The following is a 19537-nucleotide window of genomic DNA, read 5'->3' as shown; positions in this document are numbered from 1 at the left end:
CTTTTGAGCTCGGAAAAAAATACACTTCAGGCTTTGTTTATTTCAAATGGTAATTTCTGAAGGGGCTCCCCAATTTTGCAAATCATATTTAATGTCTAATGCCAATTTTTAGCAAATTATAAATTAGACTAATTATATAAATTAATTGCAATATAAAATTAATGTGGTGCAAAAGAAGGCTGGCAGCTGGTTTCCGTGGCCTACATCAGATATTTTTTTACCCTTGGCAAAATACTCTAGTCATGACGTTCTGCATGTATGAGCGCGATTGAGAAACCGGTTTTGGGGCATGGTGGGGGACCCTTCAGCTTCACATTATCATGAAGTTTTGCGATAAACAGATGTAGTCGCCTACCGAAGCGCTCGCCAGGACCAAGGAAATGATTCCACGTGCTGATTGGGGCTGTTCAAATTACACAAAGCATGTACACACGGTGGTAAAGACGTCTTGCTCAGGAACAATCCAGGCGGTCGTTGATGACAGCTACGGACACCTCGCCGATAATTGTTGGGGGCTTGTTTTAAAGAAAATGATCTGCGTGTAAACGTCCTCATGATTGTAGAATCTCTAGGCGAGCCAAGATAACATGAGACGGGGTCCCACTAGCAGAGAAAGGTTTTTCAAGCAGACGACCGCCAATTCTGTATCGTAATCAAGCGTGAGCCACCCCAGAGTTCGCACATGGCCGCGCCAGCTATTCCAAGCGGAGCTTGTACCACCGCACTATCAACGTTGCATCTCTGAACAGCGACTTTGTAGCAGAAAAAAATACAAATCGGAAATTCCGACAAAAAAAAATTGAAGTGTTTGCCACAAATGTGAAAGTATCCTCAAGAAAGGTTGTAAGTGCGCAGCATAGCGAAAATCAGTGATCGATCACAGTCTAAGCCTATCAGCACATGTTTGTTCTTATCCCATTTAGCGTGTATCGTGGATGGTAGTCACTGCAAAGTGATTGATCAATTTCCACGACTGTCCCTCGTTACATGCTCACTTTCAAGCAAAGCCACGAATTCGTGTGAAATGAAGAAATGAGGGCTCGTGGGAAGTTCGCCCGTGAAAATAGGCTTCCTCCAATCAGCGAACTTTACTCAAGCACGGTTTCGACAAACGTTTTTCGCACAACTGCAACTGAGCCCCAAAATCACTTTTTTTTTTCGTAAAAACGAAGCGAGAACGCACATCGAAACCTGACACGCCATCTGCACCTTATAGAAAACACTGCGTCGAAGCCTTTTCAAATACCCGTCATTTGCATCGGTGCTTTTCCCAGAGGCGTTGTGGGTTGTGGGACACGCGTCGCCTGCACCTTCGTTGCCGATGCCTTTTCATACACCACGCCATTAAAAACGGAGGCTTTTTGGGCCAACTGGCATCATCAGTGCACCCGTATTTGTCTGCAAACATCGAAAACGGGTTTAAGCTGCCTGAAACCTTTATCATCGGCTTTTGGGAAGAGAGGAACCCCCGGAATCAACAGCGCTGCTTGATTTCGGTAAGCATAACAATCGCAGAGCTTATCGGTCGGTATCGGAAATTTTCTCATGACCATCTTGCGTCCGTCAAAATGACGTAGGTTCGGAGATGAAGAGACGGCAGCATGCGAAGTTTGCGAAAAGCTTAGTTGGCACGCTTAGCCGCGTTATAGCTATGAGAAGAAACTGACGGAGAACCGCCGGCAAAAAGAAAACCGCTGCGACCCCCGTGATCTAGAAGAGCAGATGTAAGCCCGAAATGGGCTTATGACCAGCCGTTGCGGGTCCTGCAATGGCAGAGCACATGACAACGCGCACTGGTGCCTATACGGATCCAATTGTGTGGCTGCACTGAATGACTTACACAGTTCTGGTGGTGACTTCGTTGTTACACTCGACGTGTAACGGCTTTCTCTAGCAATTTCTGCTACAATGATGCGTCTGCACGTGCAGATGGAGAGAACCAAGGGAGAACGCCTAGACAGAGAGCGATGAACGCGGGCTGATTGTTGCCATGCGCCTCGAAGGACGGAAACTCGAAGATGTCGTTAGAGACGTAGTTTAATGCACTTGCGATTGAAGCCAAAACAAGTACACTGTGTATTTTTCTTTTCTCAGCCATTCGGTTAGGGGGCTCGATTTACATGCGAGTCAACTCACTATCGTGTAAATACGGTAATTATGAGACTCTTTGCATTCTTGGTTACGCTCTCGACGCTACCTTCGTTCTATTCCGGCAATGTCCCGTGGGAGCGAAATAGGTTTCTTTAAGAAAATGAAATGAATATGTTACCAGCAGCAGTTGAAAAATTGTGCAATTGAAGGCACCACGTGTAATGCGCTTTTCGGCAATTTTTCGCTTGCACACTTTTTTTTTGTACAACGACATGACCGATAACAAGTGATGCTAACCTATCAGTCTAGCCTGACCTAATACTTCCTTTATTGTCCCTTTAACATCATCGATCGGCTGCCACAGAGGTCGCCATTTGTCAGTGTAGAGCCATAGACGTTGGGTAAATTACTTTCCAAAGTGCCTGTCCGGCCGTTATATAGGTTGAAAATAGCTTGTGCTTATTTAGCCACATTGAGCGAACGGAGTAACTTCAGATTGCCTCTTTACAGTCACGGCTGATGCGTTACTTGGAAGTTTCTTTCTGTCGTGTTTCGTTTGTCGACAAAGAACAAAAGTGCTGTAAAGCGTTTTCGCAGCGATCGGCAGCGGCCCTTCGAACGCCTCTACTGCTGCGGCCGCTAGCACTCGCAATACACTAACTTGCGCTTCCGATAAATCAGGCGTTGCTGAAAGAGCCCTTTTCAAGAGAAACTCGTGTTTTAATACGCGCCCAGGAGACCGGGCACACTTGCAAGGCAGAGAGGGTAAGGCGACCGCACGACAAACATAGTTGAGGGGATATGCGAGAGGCCTTCGTAGGCAGTGGATGTATTTAGGCTGACAAGGATGAGGAAGAGACTCAGTACCTGCAGAGAACACGAAGACTATATAAGGACCCTTTGCCAAAGCACCACTACGCTTTCGCCTCTACATATATTTGTGTCCTTTTTGTTTCGGCTGTTTGTACAATCATCTCCAAGCTTTGCTATCTCGGCTGCTTCAATTTTCTCGCGGACCAGCTGCTCGGCGTGGAGCAGCTGGAGATTGTGTCAGCAAACCATCTGTACTTTTGACAAAAAAAAAAAAGAACTGGAGCTGTTGGATATTGTACAATGATGATACGTGTGGCAGAAGGCACGTGTCAGTGTCTCGTGCGGTGCGCAACAGTGTATAAAGCAATGTATGCCTCGAAATAAATTTGTTGAAAGTCAGCGCTCGTTGCGTACTCTTGCTCTTGTGTCATGTCCCTATTTTTTGCGCTGTTACCTGAAGATGAATAGCCAACAAGCCCAAGCTGCTGTTCTGGATACCTTAAAGTTTGAGTAGAGAAAATCCTAACCCGGTGTGCGGTGCAAAGAATTTGTAGGTGTGACTACAGGTTCCATATTAACAATTCGCCTTCTGCAAAATGGGCCTCTTGCATTCGTCATAATAAAGAGCTTTTTCTCTGCCGTTGTTGTTATTAGTTGCATTTCGGTTGAAGCCCATTTTATCTAACGTCGCCGCTCGCAGGATATATACGTCGTTTTACAATAGAGCGAGAGGTCATGTGTTGGATTCCTATCGCGGCTGCAGTTACGTGCAAAGCCGCTGATTTGGTAAAGTTAAGTAAAAGTAGTGCAAGGGAAATGTCGATATGTCCTCACAGTGTAGGGCTCTGAAGGCCGCTCCCTCGGCTTTTTCGTCAACACACGTATCCGCTGCGCTGTGCTAAGTCGCTCACTGTGATTTGCACCACTGGAGAAATTGACGCGCTAAGCCAGTTGCATATTTATTTGAAGCGTATAGAAGCCGCATACCGCACTACACGGGCTTGCGAGGCCGCAGAGGGTAGCAGGGGCGCTGACAGTAAAAGTACCGCTGTACGTTCTTCTCTTCTCCGCCGTCCGAGTCCTCTCTGGTCTTGCAGGCTGCGAAAAAATTCCACTGGTTGAAAACGCGTATCTAACTACACCTAAGCACTCAGAACAAAAGAGGCCGCTTGGTTCAGATTAGTGATCCGACAGCATCAGAGCAGAAAGAAAAAAAAATGTGCAATTTGGTGGAGTTACTTTCGTCGGCGTGCTGAAAGATGGAATGGGTTCATAGCGAACACTTACGAAGACGTGAACATGATGTTGCAGCCCATCGGAGCTTCCAGGAGAGTCTCTCGCCTCATAAAATAAAAAAAAAAGCACTGTGGAAACGGGGAAGCGTGTTTCCAAAAACGGCCAACCTATAATGACAGTGAAACCAATCTTGCCGAAAACGGAGCTAGCCAGAAAAAGACCAAAAAGCGAAGCGCAGCCGTTCCGCCTTCACTGGCTCATTTCCCAAGTAATTAAAATAGGAACGCCGTCAAACACGTTTGGCCAGGGACCGCAGAGGTGAGACTAAGCTGCCATTCCGTTCGAAACGCTGGAAACTCGACCTTTTCGTTTAATGCGTTACTAGTTTGAAGCGGCTAATGAAAGGGTTTTAGTTCCAACTTTCTCGCCTATAGTATATATATATATATATATATATATATATATATCTCATACCACCGGAAAATGTCGAAGCAAAGGATTCCTGGCGCACCCTATATATACGGGGTGTTTCAGGGAAGACTTTAGGTAATATTAAAAAGAATAAATTTCAAAACTGACACAAAATATTTGCAGGAACACACTCTCTGCATCAGTGGACATAACATGCTTCAAGATGCCACGGATGTTTCTCGGGATATTAGCAAACGTTCAATAATTAACTTCTTAATTACTGTAGCTGGGTGGTTAGTATCAATGGGCAGTTTGACACCTAGAACGAGACGATGCCAAACCACGTTCTGCAAGCAAAAAAAAACTCATTTTCTAGAGCCATGCAGCTTGATGAAATCCTACGCTTTTTTTCCGCACGCAACAGAAACTGAGCGCGCAAGGAGAGCTGGAAGTATGGCGCAACGTCAGCTGATGACGCGCGGCAATGAATGCAGCACGCAATTTGAAACGCGTGTGTTAATTATCCTGGCTAGGGAGCCTAAGCGCTTTGCTTAGACCGCGGCCGGCGCTATTATCTGCTTCGTCGCTCAAAGTAAGGAAGAGGATACTCATCGTCAGCTATAACAATGTCGCTTTGGAAACACTGATAAGCTCTGGTCTGGCGCTCTGCCTGTCCGGTTACCTTGGGAAAGAACTTTCTTTTTATCTTTTTAAATTCGTCGCTAGCCCTGTGAAAGTTATAACGCCCCGTTTCTGTGACATACGGTGCCGATATATTGATATGATTATTTGTGTCGAGCGTCTATTTCCTTTACGCGGTATTGGCTTGACAGCTAAAATAAACAGGAATGTCTTCGTAAATTGATGATTGCTAAAAACGTTGCTATTTTCGTTCTACTCTGTCTTGCATATGCTAGCTCGATACGGTTGTTGTATGCTGAATACCCCACGACTCATGTTTTACGAGCTGGTAGGCCTTGATGGCCGATGTTAAGCATGCACTTTCTAGTTGCGTGTATAAAAATCAGGAATAAACCGGATTGCAGCTCCACTTGCATACTCCACGAAAGTAATTCTACTTGGGAGGACAGGACACGATTTTCACGTGACGTGCTTCAACTTATTGCTCTCGATTGTGATGAACACAAAAATGCAGCCTTTAAAGAAGTTCAATGCAGAAATGAGCATCTCTCCGGGAATCCCTTCAGCTGATATCTTGACATGCGGCTTCAGGTCTTCCAGGTTCGCTGGCGCTGTCTTGAAAACTTCGCTCTTAGCATATTCCCAGAGGGTATCCAATGGTGACAACCCCTCCCCCCCCCCCCCCCGCTCACTTGCCCTGCCCTTGGTTGGGAAAGGTGCCTGCCCGGAATGGCGAAAGAAAAAGTCTCATGCTGAATTCTTTTTTTTTTTTTTTTTCACACGACCACTGGTAGCTCTGGGGGAAATTTGGAGACAGCGCCTTTTAGACCACAGCTTGTCTATTTTTTCCCAACTAAGGCTTCTGTGGATGAAGTACCGAAAATACGGTTGTTACAATATCTACACCTAATATTTGCTGACCATCTTACAGGGTTCTTGCGCTTACGTAGCCAAAGTGGGTTCTTGTCGCACCAATAATGGCCCTTGCGCAAAATGACATTCGAGTCCCTGCAAAATTGGACCTCGTCTGCCCAAAGCATTAATGCTCAGAAATCCAGGTTGTTCATCACATTTAATTAGGCACAATTTATAACGATGGAGCCATTTATAAAAGCCATTTGATGACGGTTCCTGGTGAAGACACACGTGATGTGGGTGGCAGCTGTATCTTGAAATTGACCTCGAAACTGAAGCCACGCTAGCTGCGTACCCATTGGAAATTTACCTGACACACAAACATAAGCGAGGACATCAATGCCAGACCAGAATGATCGGTTCTACTCCCTGGACTTTTCCGGTTTTGAACATGTACTGATGCAGTATATTCTTAAATCGAATAAATATTGATATGAAATTAGTACGAGTCGGCACAAGACGACCAGGCAGCATACAGTCTGGACGCCAGCTCCGCGTCCATTTCCGTGCTGAAATAAACGATCACAATCTCCACATTTCCGGCAGTGGAGTAGTGGTGTACGTATCTTCTTAGTGTGTGTCCTGTCCTTTTGAGCTAAACAAGATGAATTTTTGGACTGATCACCAACTAGCCCAACAATTAATGCTTTTAAGGAGTATTGGAGTTGAGCTGGCGAGGACATTTCCACAGTTAATACGCCGCGACGTGACGCTGTAACCTCAGGCCGCACTTCCACACATTGAAATGATTTGAAACACTGGCACTGCAATTACCTTGCCACATATGCACCTAAAGCAAAAAGGCATCTCAAATGCAAACATCTGCGCTTTTTGAAAAACAGGGGCTAACACATGCTTACAACAACAGCGTTAACATCAGCCTGATAGCATACAGCCACTGCCGCACAAGCCTCCCTTGCCACGCGGACAAACCTTTCCTTTTTCGGATACCGTTTATCCCATGCAGGCTTTATACGAAACTGGAAGCTGAACCTAATGAGTAAATGCATTCATGATGACGACTCAAATCGAGCTCGCCAGGCAGCCATCCTAGAAGTGGCGAATACAAATCTAAAACTGCGGCTCAGCTCATCGGGTCTTTCAGAACCGATGTCCTCGCGGCTGACGATGACTATTTTTTTCTTACACGGAGCGATGAAGCAGACGATAACGCCAGACGCGGTCTAAGCTCAACCGCCTATGCTCCCTAGCCAGGGAATTAGCACACGCGCTTCTAATAGACCTCTGTGGCCTACGTCACGAATGACGTATCGGAGGAGGGGCGAAGGGGGCGGCGGCCGCCCCGTGGTGGGCAAACATTCCGCTGCTAGTGGCATGGTGCGGAGGATTTGGTCTCGTCTGGTGACAACTTACTGTGTTTTTCGCAACGCCGTCAAGATCCCGCGTAGTGTGATGCAATATTCGATCGCAGATGACCAACTACATGTTTCTTCCGTTCTATACGCGGTCCAAATGTGTTTTTCAGCTGTGCAAAGAACCAAGCGACAAATGTCGTGCGCCAGTGACCGTAAGCACATTTTTCTGGTATACAAGTGCGTTCACGTAATTCTGGGAAAAAGAACAAGCACTTATTAGTTTGCTTTATTGCCCTTCCAAACGAATCGTGCTGAATGCTGGCCAATCGCGCTCTAAAAAGCCCGGGCGGCATGCGATCAATTGCAGCGCTTTTAGAAATTCTTGCTCGGCATTGAATTTATTCCAATTTATTCAGTTCAGTTCACCAAATGGCTCCCAAGGTCATGCCGAGGCATGATCGCAGAAGTACAATAGCATACCTTGACGGAATCGTTATATATCTCGTTCAAAAGCTACCGTGTCCCAAGCGAAAAGTGTTTTTACTGAAATCATTTAAGCGCCCTATGAATATTTGTGCGCCTTGCGTGAATGTTATTTTGTGGTACAAATCTGGCTTTGTTACTTTCCATACCACGGGACTTATTCGCGTGTTATTGCTAGCTTCCTTGTAACACAGTTTTCGTGACAGTACTACACGACTAGGCGGAAATAATTTATTTTTTCTTTGTCTGGCCGAACATAACAAAAACTAAAAATGTATGTACTTGGAATGGAAATCATCCAGCCAAACACGAAGCTCGCGCGTGCGCTGCTGTTTTCGCTCGTAAGTTCCTACGCTTCGTGGGGCTCACAGTCGATTTTGTAAAGATTAAAAAGGAAGAAAATGATGCTTGTAATATGGCTGTATTGACCCGTTTTCCAGCATGCTTACGTCCTGTGAGTTTCAAGCGTTTGGTAGGACTTCAGGCCATCCGCAAGCGGCCGTGCCAGTACATTGAACAAAAATAATTGCATGCATGCTTGCCGAGACTGTCATTTTTTTTTCAAGGCAAACATTGCTAATAAGTGCCTGTACTAAGGAGTGCCGCATATTGTGCCGGATGCGAAAATATGGCTATCGCAAGATTTGAAGCAAAAATTTCATAGCAGCCGGCAGCTTCCCGCCGCTCCTTGCAGCAGGTAGACTCGGCTGAAAGGAGAGCTTTTCGATGTACGAAACGGTAACCGCTACCCACTCATGCCAGGCACAAAAAAAGTGACTTCTTTCCTGCCTTTCGCTGTAACTATGTTCCTCCTCTACATTGCTCGATACTTGCAATGTGGTTAATATTGACTTCTATTTGTCCCCAATCTCCCTTTAGGGCAGGGCAGCATGCTCTCACCCACAGCTCGTACAAGGCACCAGTCGCAGCACGAGCATTTTTCGTCAAATGTGGGCGTCTTCATGGCACAGACGGTGTCGTTGAATGGACCACAGGTAGCCGTGGTGCAAAGGTTCTGCGCGCAAAGGAGGTAACTGTCTGAAAAAAGAAAAAAAAAAAGGAACAGAGTCGTTCGCTTTTCAGCGGTCCCCGCCTGTGACACTGCAGCAAAGATCAATGCGTCCACTCGTTTCTCTCGCAATCACGTTGCCTTTCGTCCCTCTGTAACTGGGTCCACTCCACCAAGCTTCTTCTTTGCCCCTTCCACGTTTAGAAAAACATTCAAGATCAGCGACCCCGCCACTGCGGGAAAAATAGTACACGAGGCTCATGTCGTAGAATGCAATTTTGTGCTCGTGTCCGTAAAGCTTCCTGAAAAACGTCTCTCTACATGAACCAAGCCATAGCAGTGTTTTTTGCCCAAAATAGGCGTCACGTCAATGAGAATATCTTCTGCAATTGTGCTACCTCGCTAAACAATTTTACTTGACGACTGTTTGAGTAAAATGTGCGAAAATAAAAGGCTGTGTTTAGAACTGGGCGCATTTTTGAGAAGCGAATCAAATCGGATATCGACCGCGCTGACACAAACAGTTTTCATTTTATTTCACGTTCGTAACTCAAAAATAATTGTCCACTCGATCGTGATGCATTTATCTGTCCTACATTTACACTGTGGTGTTTCCCCCAGCTTATTAGTTTCGTTTCGAAGCTCATTTTTATTGTGTAACATTAACCAATAAACTGCGTTGCGTGTAAATTCGGAGCTTTCCTTAGGAACAACCGAACTTCAGAGATGCGCTCTCACGCTTGTATTAGCGTAGTTTTGTGGTCTATGGAACAACTGTTACTAAAGCCATCTTGTGTCACTTCTGGCGCTGCCTACGCTTAAATCTTTGAAATAGGCTATCCGTGCAGTGGTTACAGCTTCAAGACGACTTTTCTGACACTTTAAATACATTAACAGCAGCCTTCGCGCTTTCACCAAGACAGCGTCATCAACGACAGCTAGATTTTAAGGTGCAGTACAGTGTTCAGAAGAATGGCATGCGCATTATTTTTTATTATACGCACGCTACAAGGCAGAGGCAGTTCCCAAACCTTTTCAAGTGACCCTTTCTTGTCCGAACTGATGTCGCCTTACCCGCGCAAACTTTCTAAACCCATACGAGAGGCTGACTGACTGCTGCTCTCTGACACACTTCCCACCACATAATTTGAATCCAGTCGGTTATCGTGAAGAGACCGTCAGTTACCTTTTCTTCAAATTGCATTTCTTGCCCACGTCGATTTTTGTTCTTAATTTTAACTAGGATGTGACTAAATAGAGTTTGTACCCTAACCCACCTCTTTTCCTATCACTTAAAGTTACACCAATCGTATTCCTATCTATAGCTCACTGCGTTATCCTGAATTTTCTTTTCAAGCATGTTTGTTAGCCTCCAAGCTTCGGCCCGTCGGGTGAATACTGGCTTGGTTGGTTTGTGGGGTTTAACGTCCCAAAGCCACTCAGGCTGTGAGAGACGCCGTAGTGGAGGACTCGGGAAATTTAGACCACCTGGGGTTCTTCAACGTGCACTGACATCGCACAGCACACGGGCACCTTGCATTTCACCTCCATCGAAAAGCGGCCGCCGAGGCCGGGATTCAATCCCGCGTTCTTGGGCAGAGTAGTCGAACGCCGTAACCACTACGCCACCCCGGCGGGGCCGGGAGAGTACTTGCAAGATGCAGTGCATCGGCATAGGTTCTTCTTGAGGGATACTGGCCCCTTGCTATTCGTGATTGGAGTCTACCGCGAAATGCAACTAACTGCATTCTTATACTTCTAGTTATTTCGCTGTCGGGGTTCTATCAGCTGCCAATTGCTGGCCTAAGTAGAAAAGTTATATTAGCTCGTCCAACACTACGTTGGATATAGTGAAATGTGGCCTTCAGAGACTATTGCGCATTCCTAGAAATTTCTTATTCTCCCATTGAGACCCACTATTGTACTTATCCTTTCTAGACAATTGATACTTTTTGCTATTCTTCCTCTCAGTCACTTAGCAACGGGGCAATATCAACAACAAATCAGGCATTAATGAGATACTTTCCATCACTATTTTATCAGCAGTCATCTTCTCTAAACACCTCCTGTAAACGTGAGGCCACAAGTACTGAAGTGATCGTGTTTCCCTATCTGAAATCCGTTATGAATGTTATCTTTGCACTTCTCTTTCTTTGACGTTCTCCTCATATTGCCATGAGTTTACATATCTCATGGAACAAGGATAAAAACAATATAGTAAAATGTCTGGAAATGTCTCTTCGGCCCCAGAGATTAGTACAATAAAGACCCATTCACATGTTTAGGTCGCGAAAAGCTAGAGCAGTTCGCCACTACTGATGTTCACACTAGCAAGGCGACCACTCAGGACGCCTTCTAAGTCTGTTGAACCGACGGGAATGATCGCCGTTCGTGAGTTTTGTTTTTCCTCTGCTTTGAAACGTACGTACAGTGCTCTCTTTAAGCACAAAATTTATTCTTTTGAACACTAATACATACTAAACTTTAGCATTTATCGTACATATTCCACATAACAGGATCGCTGGTCACAATAATACAAGTGTGATTACTTTACATTCAGCAGATCCTGAGAAAAGAGGCCACAAATATTCATTAAAGTACACGGAAGCTATAGGGTCTACCTGGTGTCCTTAAGCTAAACCCGCTTCATACATGGTGACACTGACGCGACACACATGTCGCGTACGAGGCCTGGGGAACAGCTGTTTCTCCTCCACTGTCAAGAGAGGACTGCGCAGACAAGCTACCATCGGCGAAATGCGGAAGTAAGGGTCTTAAAGCTCTAAAGAAACGCTTTATAGGCATTTTGTGGGTTCTTCAGGCTTCTTGACTGAATGGTCAGCCTCCAGAGCTCTATTACGCCCCATTTCGCCAAGGTCATCATGTGACACAATTTGACTTGAAGCCAGGAAATCAATATGGTAATAAGTTAAGTAGACCACATAACATTTCGTTGACCAATTGTTCCGACGATCTTGAACTTTGATATGAAAGCTTAACAACAAGCGTAACCGAGCCAAACAAAGCTCTCGCTCTGTATCTAGGTCAGAAGAGTTAAACCCCCATAATTATTAAGCAGGGTGTTCATGTGACGAAACAGACTGATATAGTGACACCGAACCGCGGAATAGCAGTCACACATGGCAATAACTGTTAATAAGCGTGGTATGAGGTAGGTGTGCCATCAGAGGGAGCTGTCATGTGTTGCAAGTCGAACATTCGCACGCCTGCTCGTTTGGCCAATGCATACGTGGAATCTTTAGGCTACTTCCTCTGTAAGTCACATGTTCATATTTGATAACATATTACGACGCACCACTGTCGTCTACCCTAATGTTTAACTGCCGGACGCACACAGACGTTACGGCTTTCTCGGCGCCGAGAGCACAACGCGCACGCCCAAAAGCTGTCCAGCGTTCTCAAACCTGTAGGACATTCGTGAATATAACGAACTGCGAATAGTTTCATACCACCTTACCGCGCACTCCCCTTCGACTGCTTTCTTTTACTGGATTTGAAAGTCTTCGAAACCATCTCACAAAAAAATATTGGGGGCACATAAGATACTACGGGAGCGGTATATGTGAAGGCACTGTGGGAATGTTTTGGGCCAATTCTTAATTTTAGCGATGCCCCGTCAAATTATGGTTGTCGGCCAAGGTTGTCAGGTTGTCCTTTATTTTTTAGTGTAAAACCTGAAATTGTTTCGGTAGTTGTCCCATGTCAATTCAAAATTTCTGTAGTAGTTTACCAAATTTAAGGGGGGGGGGGGGGGGGGGGGGGCAAGTTGAATTTTCGAGTGGACCCCCAAATATTTTAGAATGTATGGTTGGCTCTGTAAATTCTGGGGATTCGAGCTGGGCCCCCAATATTGAGAGTTGACCTGGGCCAACCCGAAACTCTGGCAATAGAGCCCCGAATTTTGGTTTGAATCACGCACTAGTACTGCAGGACAACTAAATTTTTCAGGAGGGCCAACAGGTCCACTCTGACATGACAACTTTGACGTTTCCTGAAACCCTTTTCCCTGGGTATACCCGAGTGTACGTGAGTAATACTTGACTATTGTATTAATAATCTCATAGTAAGGATGTTTGCAACCGGCTCGTATTAGTCACCTTCCGTTATTCTTGTTCTGTTCTTACTGCCCCGTCGCGGTCATGCATAGGTTAGGACGCTTGACTGCTGTGCCCAAGGATGCGGGATTGAAAGAATCCCGGCAGCGGCGGCCGCTTTTCGATGGAGACGAAAAGCAAGACGCCCGTATGTCTGCGTACGTTAAAGAACCCCAAGTGGTCAAAATTGCTGGAGCCCTCCACTACGGCGTCTCTTATCGCCTGAGTCACCTTGGGGCGTTAAACAACATAAAACCAAACCTTTTACCTGGAAGCCGACGCCACATTTTTCTGGCGATGAGGCATAATATTTTTGTAGAGAACCAGGGATGGTCCACGTCTAAAAACCTGAATTTAATTTTCACTTACTGGACGAAGTCTTCATCTAATAAGTAGGCACATGTTTTGTTATAAGCTCGCTTAAAATACGGGACACCTAATCCGTTCTTTACCGGTGGACTAGGCTGACTGACAAAAAAATACTCCAGAATCTAGGTTTGTATTTCTTTCGTAACCTCAAGTATGAGGTGTGTACGAGAAAGGCTGCAGTTCTTTTAGCCGACTTTCATCGCGTCGCGCACACGAAGCACGCAGCACCATCGCGAAGTCTCGCGAAGGCATCGCTTACCTTTAAGGCTGGTCTCGCCCCAAGTAGGGATGTCTCCGCAGCGACGCGCGCCCACCAGTGACTGGCGCGTCGCAGAAGCTGGAGCCACTGCGTACACGATCGCCGCCGCCAGGAGCACAACGAAGAGCACGAACAGACAGCCCATGCACACCAACAGCCGTCTCTGCAGAACGCAAATACACAGTGAGCGCAAAGCCACGACTGCAGCCAGTGGGAGCATGCCGCCCACCTCATCTGCCTGTCCTCCACAGGCAACTATGCGTAATGCCGTAATGTCGAAACGAATTACCGTCATTTGTCTGCTAAGCGGTGTTCGTTAAAGCCGCCTTTTCATCTTTACATCGGCGGCCGTGTCCGGGAAGGGATACGTTGACTTCAGTGGCATGACAGTCTCCCGCTGTAGTCCCATAGCCGCTTCCAGTCGCATACGGATCAGTATGGTGATTACAGGCTGGAGGGTACTTTTTTTTTTTTTTTTCAGCGAGAAAGCTAACTGCAGGATGAAGCGGCCCCGTTGCAGATATCAAGGACTAAATGTACGAAAATGTTTCCCTCTGGACAAAGTTACAAACTGAACTGCAAAATGAACCTGACAAAGTTTAATGCTATAGAACCCTGTCGAGTGAGGCTAGCCTAGAGATGCTATTCGAGGAAAAAGCGGGTGTTAAAACGGAATGTCGTAGAGCTTAGTGAGGCTAGGAAGCATGCGCACATCCTACGTTGTCGCTGTTAAGCAGACAGACGAGAAATCGGCGTGAGAGTCGTGATCATTATCTATATAACTATTAACGTAGAGGAATTGTGTACAATTAATGAACGGGTGGTAGTTTTCGTAATTAGACTAACAGCAACAAATCGGAGGTGGCACAAGCCTAAACGTCTACATCTAGCCATGATGACAAGATAGTGCATACAGGTGGATTTTGCAATTAGTAAAGTAAAAACATAGTATGCTGTACTGGTGGAGGATTTTAATTACAAGTCAAACAGGAACCAGGCTGGAGACAAGGTACTGGGTGTCTATGGCATGTGCTCTAAAGCAGCAGGGAGAGATATTAGCAGGCTTCGCAGAAATAAATAATTTACGAATCATGACTACCTCCTTCCGCAAACAGAAGAACTGGGAGGAGATATGGAATTCAGCACCAAGGCCAAGACTACTAATCAAATACGTTTCATACTGTGCGCTCTCATGGACATCGTAGTGGACGTGGCAATCCTCGGAAATGTGCGATGTAGCGACTGTAAGCTAATAAGGTCTCATAATACCGTTGGGTTGAAGAGGAAACAGAAAAGAACTAGTGAGGAAGAAGCCCACCATAAAGATAGCTTGAGAGGGAAAGTATGGCGTAGTTCTGGAAGTAAAGAAAATATGAGCGCCTATGGTATGTGTTCCAGAATATACAAGCGCGAAATATTAGTAAAACTCACAGGGCAAATTATGAGTAATGAATACCTTCTTTTGCAAACGGGGGGACAGGAAGCTACCGCGAAAGAGCTCAGATAGACTCAAAATGCAATAGACTTCACCATTTGCGCCCACCTTGTTGTGCAGGATATGAAGGGTATAGAAAATATGTGATAGAGTGAAGGTTGGGTGGTGGTGCCTCGAATTACCCTAGGCTTGAACTTAAAGCAGATGAAAGAAAGACAAAAGAATCCCATCAACAAGTTATTGGCAAGAAGGAAGTGGAGCAATTTATGACCTCTCTAGAAAACAGGTATTCGGCTATAACCAAGAGTAACGACATTAGTGGTCAAGTAATAAATTAGGAGTACCATTACGGAATGTACAATGCACCTGACGATTAGACAAAAAACAACGCAACAACGGAGACAAGAGTAAAGACGGGACCAGCGCTGACTAGCAACTGAACTGACAAGCACCTGATGATAGCTGGCCTTTCAGCAAGCAATCCTGCCTCGTACATCGCCTGGACGCAGAAGCCTCATCATCTCTCACTAATGGAGTTCATAAAATCAGCCAACCTTTTTCCATTCATTTAATCATTTCTTCATTCATCACATACCCCATATGATACCCTGAGCCAATAAATATTGTTACAAAAAAAGTAAACAAAACTGGCAGAGCGGTCGAAATTAATGAATAAGTGCATGATAACCGAATTAAGAAAGTATAATACGAAGAGAATCGAGCATGTTTTAAAGATGGAAGCTAGTCTAAAGGTGTTGAGACACAATAATTACATGTACGCGCTAAGAGACAACGAGGTCTATTTTCTGACCAATATGGATAGATTGTTCAAAGTAGTCGAGGAGTTTTGCACTGACCTTTTCAGCAGCCCACGTAATCCGCTAGGACAATGATGCAAGATACATTAGCCCAGAAGATAGACATCGCGCCAGTGTAGTAAAGAGGAAGACAGCCATACAAGCCATGCAAAGAAAAAATGCACCTGGTGAGGATGAGGTGGCGGCAGCTCTGCTGAAAGATGATGGAAATATTTGAATATAAAAACTGCCCATCCTCTCTAGACAATACCTCGTGACCTTGAACGTATCAGAATCTTCTAAGAAAGCTAACATTATCTGTATTCATAAAAGGGGAATGTCTAGGACACTGAAAACCATAGCCTGATTAGCTTAAAATTTATTGCCTGCACGGTATTTACTAAGGTAACCGCTAACAGGATCAGGGCAACCATGAAGTTCAACCAAAGGACCAAGTAGTCCTTCGTGAAGGCTGTCTGGCAATATAATATGTTCACACTATCGATCATGTCACAAAAAAACTGCGCAGAGTATAACCAATACATACATTTCATAGAACCATAATTTAGGAGAGAGCGTAAAACCAGGACGACGGACAAAGCATAGGAAACATGCCATTAGAAGACACACAAATAGAATAGTTAGACTTGTGTGGAGCCCATTGAGCACATACTCTCAAATCATCAGTTAGGCTACCAGTGGCCCTGAGGAGGAGAGTATATGTCTGAAAGTTACCGACACACATATGTGGGACAAACCTAAATTGCCGACAAAATAGAAAAAACAACGAGCGTAACGTTTGGAGACAGGAATGGACCTGGGTAGGTCAGAGAATGAGCGTGAGTTGCTGGCATCCTAGCCGCAACCAAGAAGCAGAAATGGGCCTGGGCATGTAACGCGATGGCAAAATATGACCGTTGGTCGCTAAGCGTAAATGACTGGATTCCAAGGAAAGGCACGTAGAAGGGGCAGCCTAAATTTAGATGAGTGAAAAGATCAGGAAGTTTTCGCGGGGATCAGGTACCCAAAGCAAACACAGGACTGGGTAAAAAATGGCTGACAATTTACCCTGCTAAACCTAGTTAGACAAAGCGAAAGTGTCGTTTTGCTTGGTTTGGCTTAGGTTTAAGCGTGGGAAGACAGGGGCAGACATGGTTGTGCTGCTATTAAATTGCCAAGACTATGGAATCGAGGACGCCGTCCACTACAAGAGGGAACATGTGATGCTTTATCTGCCGTCACAAGGCCAAAGGTTAAGTGACGATACAACATAGGTCATATCAAGGTTAACAACATAGGTCATATCAAGGTTAACCTATACGCCACACTACGACCTCTGGCTTGCTGAAGGTGAAGCGGCCTGTCATGTTGATTCTGGCTGGTACATGACGTAGTGAAGCTCTCGTTTCAAAAATTGGATGAACGTGGGAGAGGCCTTCATCGTGTCGTATTTAGGCAAAGTCAGGTTGATGACCACGCTATAATTTCAGAAACTGCCTGATTTCTGTGCTGAGTTACAGCTCAGTAATATTGTTACGGGGCGGCAAGCCGATGAAGACAGGAGAGAACATGATCGATGGCGATGGTATGACGTTTTAATTAATGATGGCGGACCTAGCGCAAGCGCGCCTGCCCATGCCATTGCCCGCTTCTTCTTCGGCCGTAACACTACCCGGGGCCACCGAGCGATCATCTCGATCGGTGAACGAAGAAGTCAAAGTTGATCAGATTTATGACATGACGGTGATCTTGTGCGGACTGGTCAAGAAAGAAGAGAAAGAAGGTAACGGCTTGCCGCCATGGTGATCAATGAACCCTGGCCACGGTGCACCGTGACCCTGGCCCAGGAAGCTTTCGTTGAACCGGTCGCCAGGATTTGATGGCTGGGTATCAAACGACACAGGCGGGGGCGATGTCTTCATCTGTAGTGTTGTATCGGGTCGGTGGGTTCGTCTGGTTGGCGTCTCGGGTCGGTCGGATCCTTCGGTCAAGTCTTTCATGGGCTGTGTCTTGTGATGCGTCCTTGCACGTGTTCGTGGCGTCTCGGGTCGGTGGGATCCTAAAGTTGGGCTGCTTGTGTTTCTCCGTGTCTTTTGGTCAGGGCGGCGGACTGGGCGGGGGTGGAAACCGGCAATGTGGCGTCGGGGTCCGGCAGGCTGGGGAACAGCCAGATGCATCGTCTCAGGAACCCGCTGCCAACGGCGCAAGATGACACAGGGCGCCGAAGCTCCGGGCCAGGATGACGAGTGATGATGATGTACCCCGCGCCTCCAACCAAATGTTACAGGGCGGCAAGCCGATGAAGACAGGAGACAGAACATGATCGATGGCGATGGTAGATGACGTTTTAATGAATGATGGCGGACCTAGCCATTGCCCGCTTCTTCTTCTTCGGCCGTAACAATATTAATGGTATGTTGTGCGCTTATGAAATTGTGATGCAGCATCGATTCCCTGCAGAGTGCAGCAGACTGTGTAGCACCAAAAAATGCTTCTTAGAATCTAGCCTATAGGCAGGCTCAGAATGCGCCTCCGCACGACACTGTTCGAGACGCGTTTGTGGTGAAGTTGCATGAGCGCGCTTTTTGAATGTGCTCGATTTCCTTTCGTTGTATTATGAGTTTACCCTTTGTACAAAAGGAAGATGGCGAAGTGGTGATCTGAGGTAGCATACAATCTATCACCGCTGCTTGCGAGCCAATAAAATAACCACAACCCAGGCTTCAAAACTTCAGTTAACATTGATAGTGTTAATCGGTCTGTTACCGTGACTAAAATTGGATACGCCGCGTATACATGGCTAAATTCTTTTTTAAGCCCCGCTAAGGCAGCTATAAAGTTTGTGTCTATATTATAACGAAGCTTGCTGCAAAAGTATATAACAGAGCCATATTGGCAGGTATGTATACATATATACTCTGGGTGCAAACGCAAGTCGTAAGCACGATCCTGTTCCATCATGTATGATGCTATTTGTCTCGGTGGCCCAGTTTCAATAGTGCACTGGATGGCATCCCTCTAGCAGTCCAGTGTTTAATTATAATCACAGAGACTTTTCGTTATTGTTTTTTCGACTGTTTGCTTCGTCAAGAGTTTGCACCACATAGAGAAAGTAACGAGCAAGAAGACCTATTATTCACTCCTCTATTTTGAAATTGAAACCATGGCTGTGCACCTACATTGCGTTCCACATGAAGAGTGGTCATAGCAAAATTGTGAACTGCACTACGTTGTACCAAATACTGTGGCAGTTGGCCTCTAACTTAATATTCAGCGCGCTCAAATTTCACGAGCTGTGCAAGGGTCTCTTTACAGTGGTGAAAGGCGATCTAGCTTCGATTGACAGCCGCTACCAAGTCCGAATTTTTATGAGGGTGCAGTATAACTTCATTTAAAACGTGCTGTAGAGGCCTCCAACGTGTCAACCGACTCAATGTAGCCAGGTTGCCTCCATGCACGGTGCCTGCTCGTAGCGGCGAGAAGGCGTTCGCGCGGTGGCAGCGCGTGGCCAGCGACGCTTGTAGCACCATGGTTGCAAACTGGTTTCCACCACCAAAATAGCAAAACAAAAGACTTCCTTGAAGAAAAAAAAAACACAAGTGCTCGCAATGCTGAAGAGAGAAATTGTAAGCAGCAGCTGAATAAC

General features: G+C 45.8%; 1 protein-coding gene across 1 annotated transcript; it reads right to left on the bottom strand.

Moving 5' to 3' along the window:
• Positions 1–3882: 3882 nt before the first annotated feature.
• On the bottom strand, positions 3883–18068 carry LOC146183322 (uncharacterized). The gene is made up of 5 exons (XM_084608353.1): positions 17687–18068; positions 16077–16105; positions 13660–13822; positions 8808–8945; positions 3883–4002 (listed from the first exon to the last, which is right to left on the bottom strand). The coding sequence occupies exons 1-5, from the start codon at positions 18066–18068 to the stop codon at positions 3896–3898; spliced, it is 819 nt and encodes a 272-aa protein (XP_084464479.1). The 3' UTR covers positions 3883–3895.
• Between the last annotated feature and the right edge of the window lie 1469 nt (positions 18069–19537).

The sequence above is a fragment of the Amblyomma maculatum genome, chromosome 7 (genome assembly GCF_055883805.1).
Source record: "Amblyomma maculatum isolate TAMU_Amacu chromosome 7, ASM5588380v1, whole genome shotgun sequence".
Taxonomy (NCBI): domain Eukaryota; kingdom Metazoa; phylum Arthropoda; class Arachnida; order Ixodida; family Ixodidae; genus Amblyomma; species Amblyomma maculatum.
The sequence above is the reverse complement of the archived record's forward strand: the minus strand, read 5'-3'. Positions and strand labels throughout refer to the sequence as shown.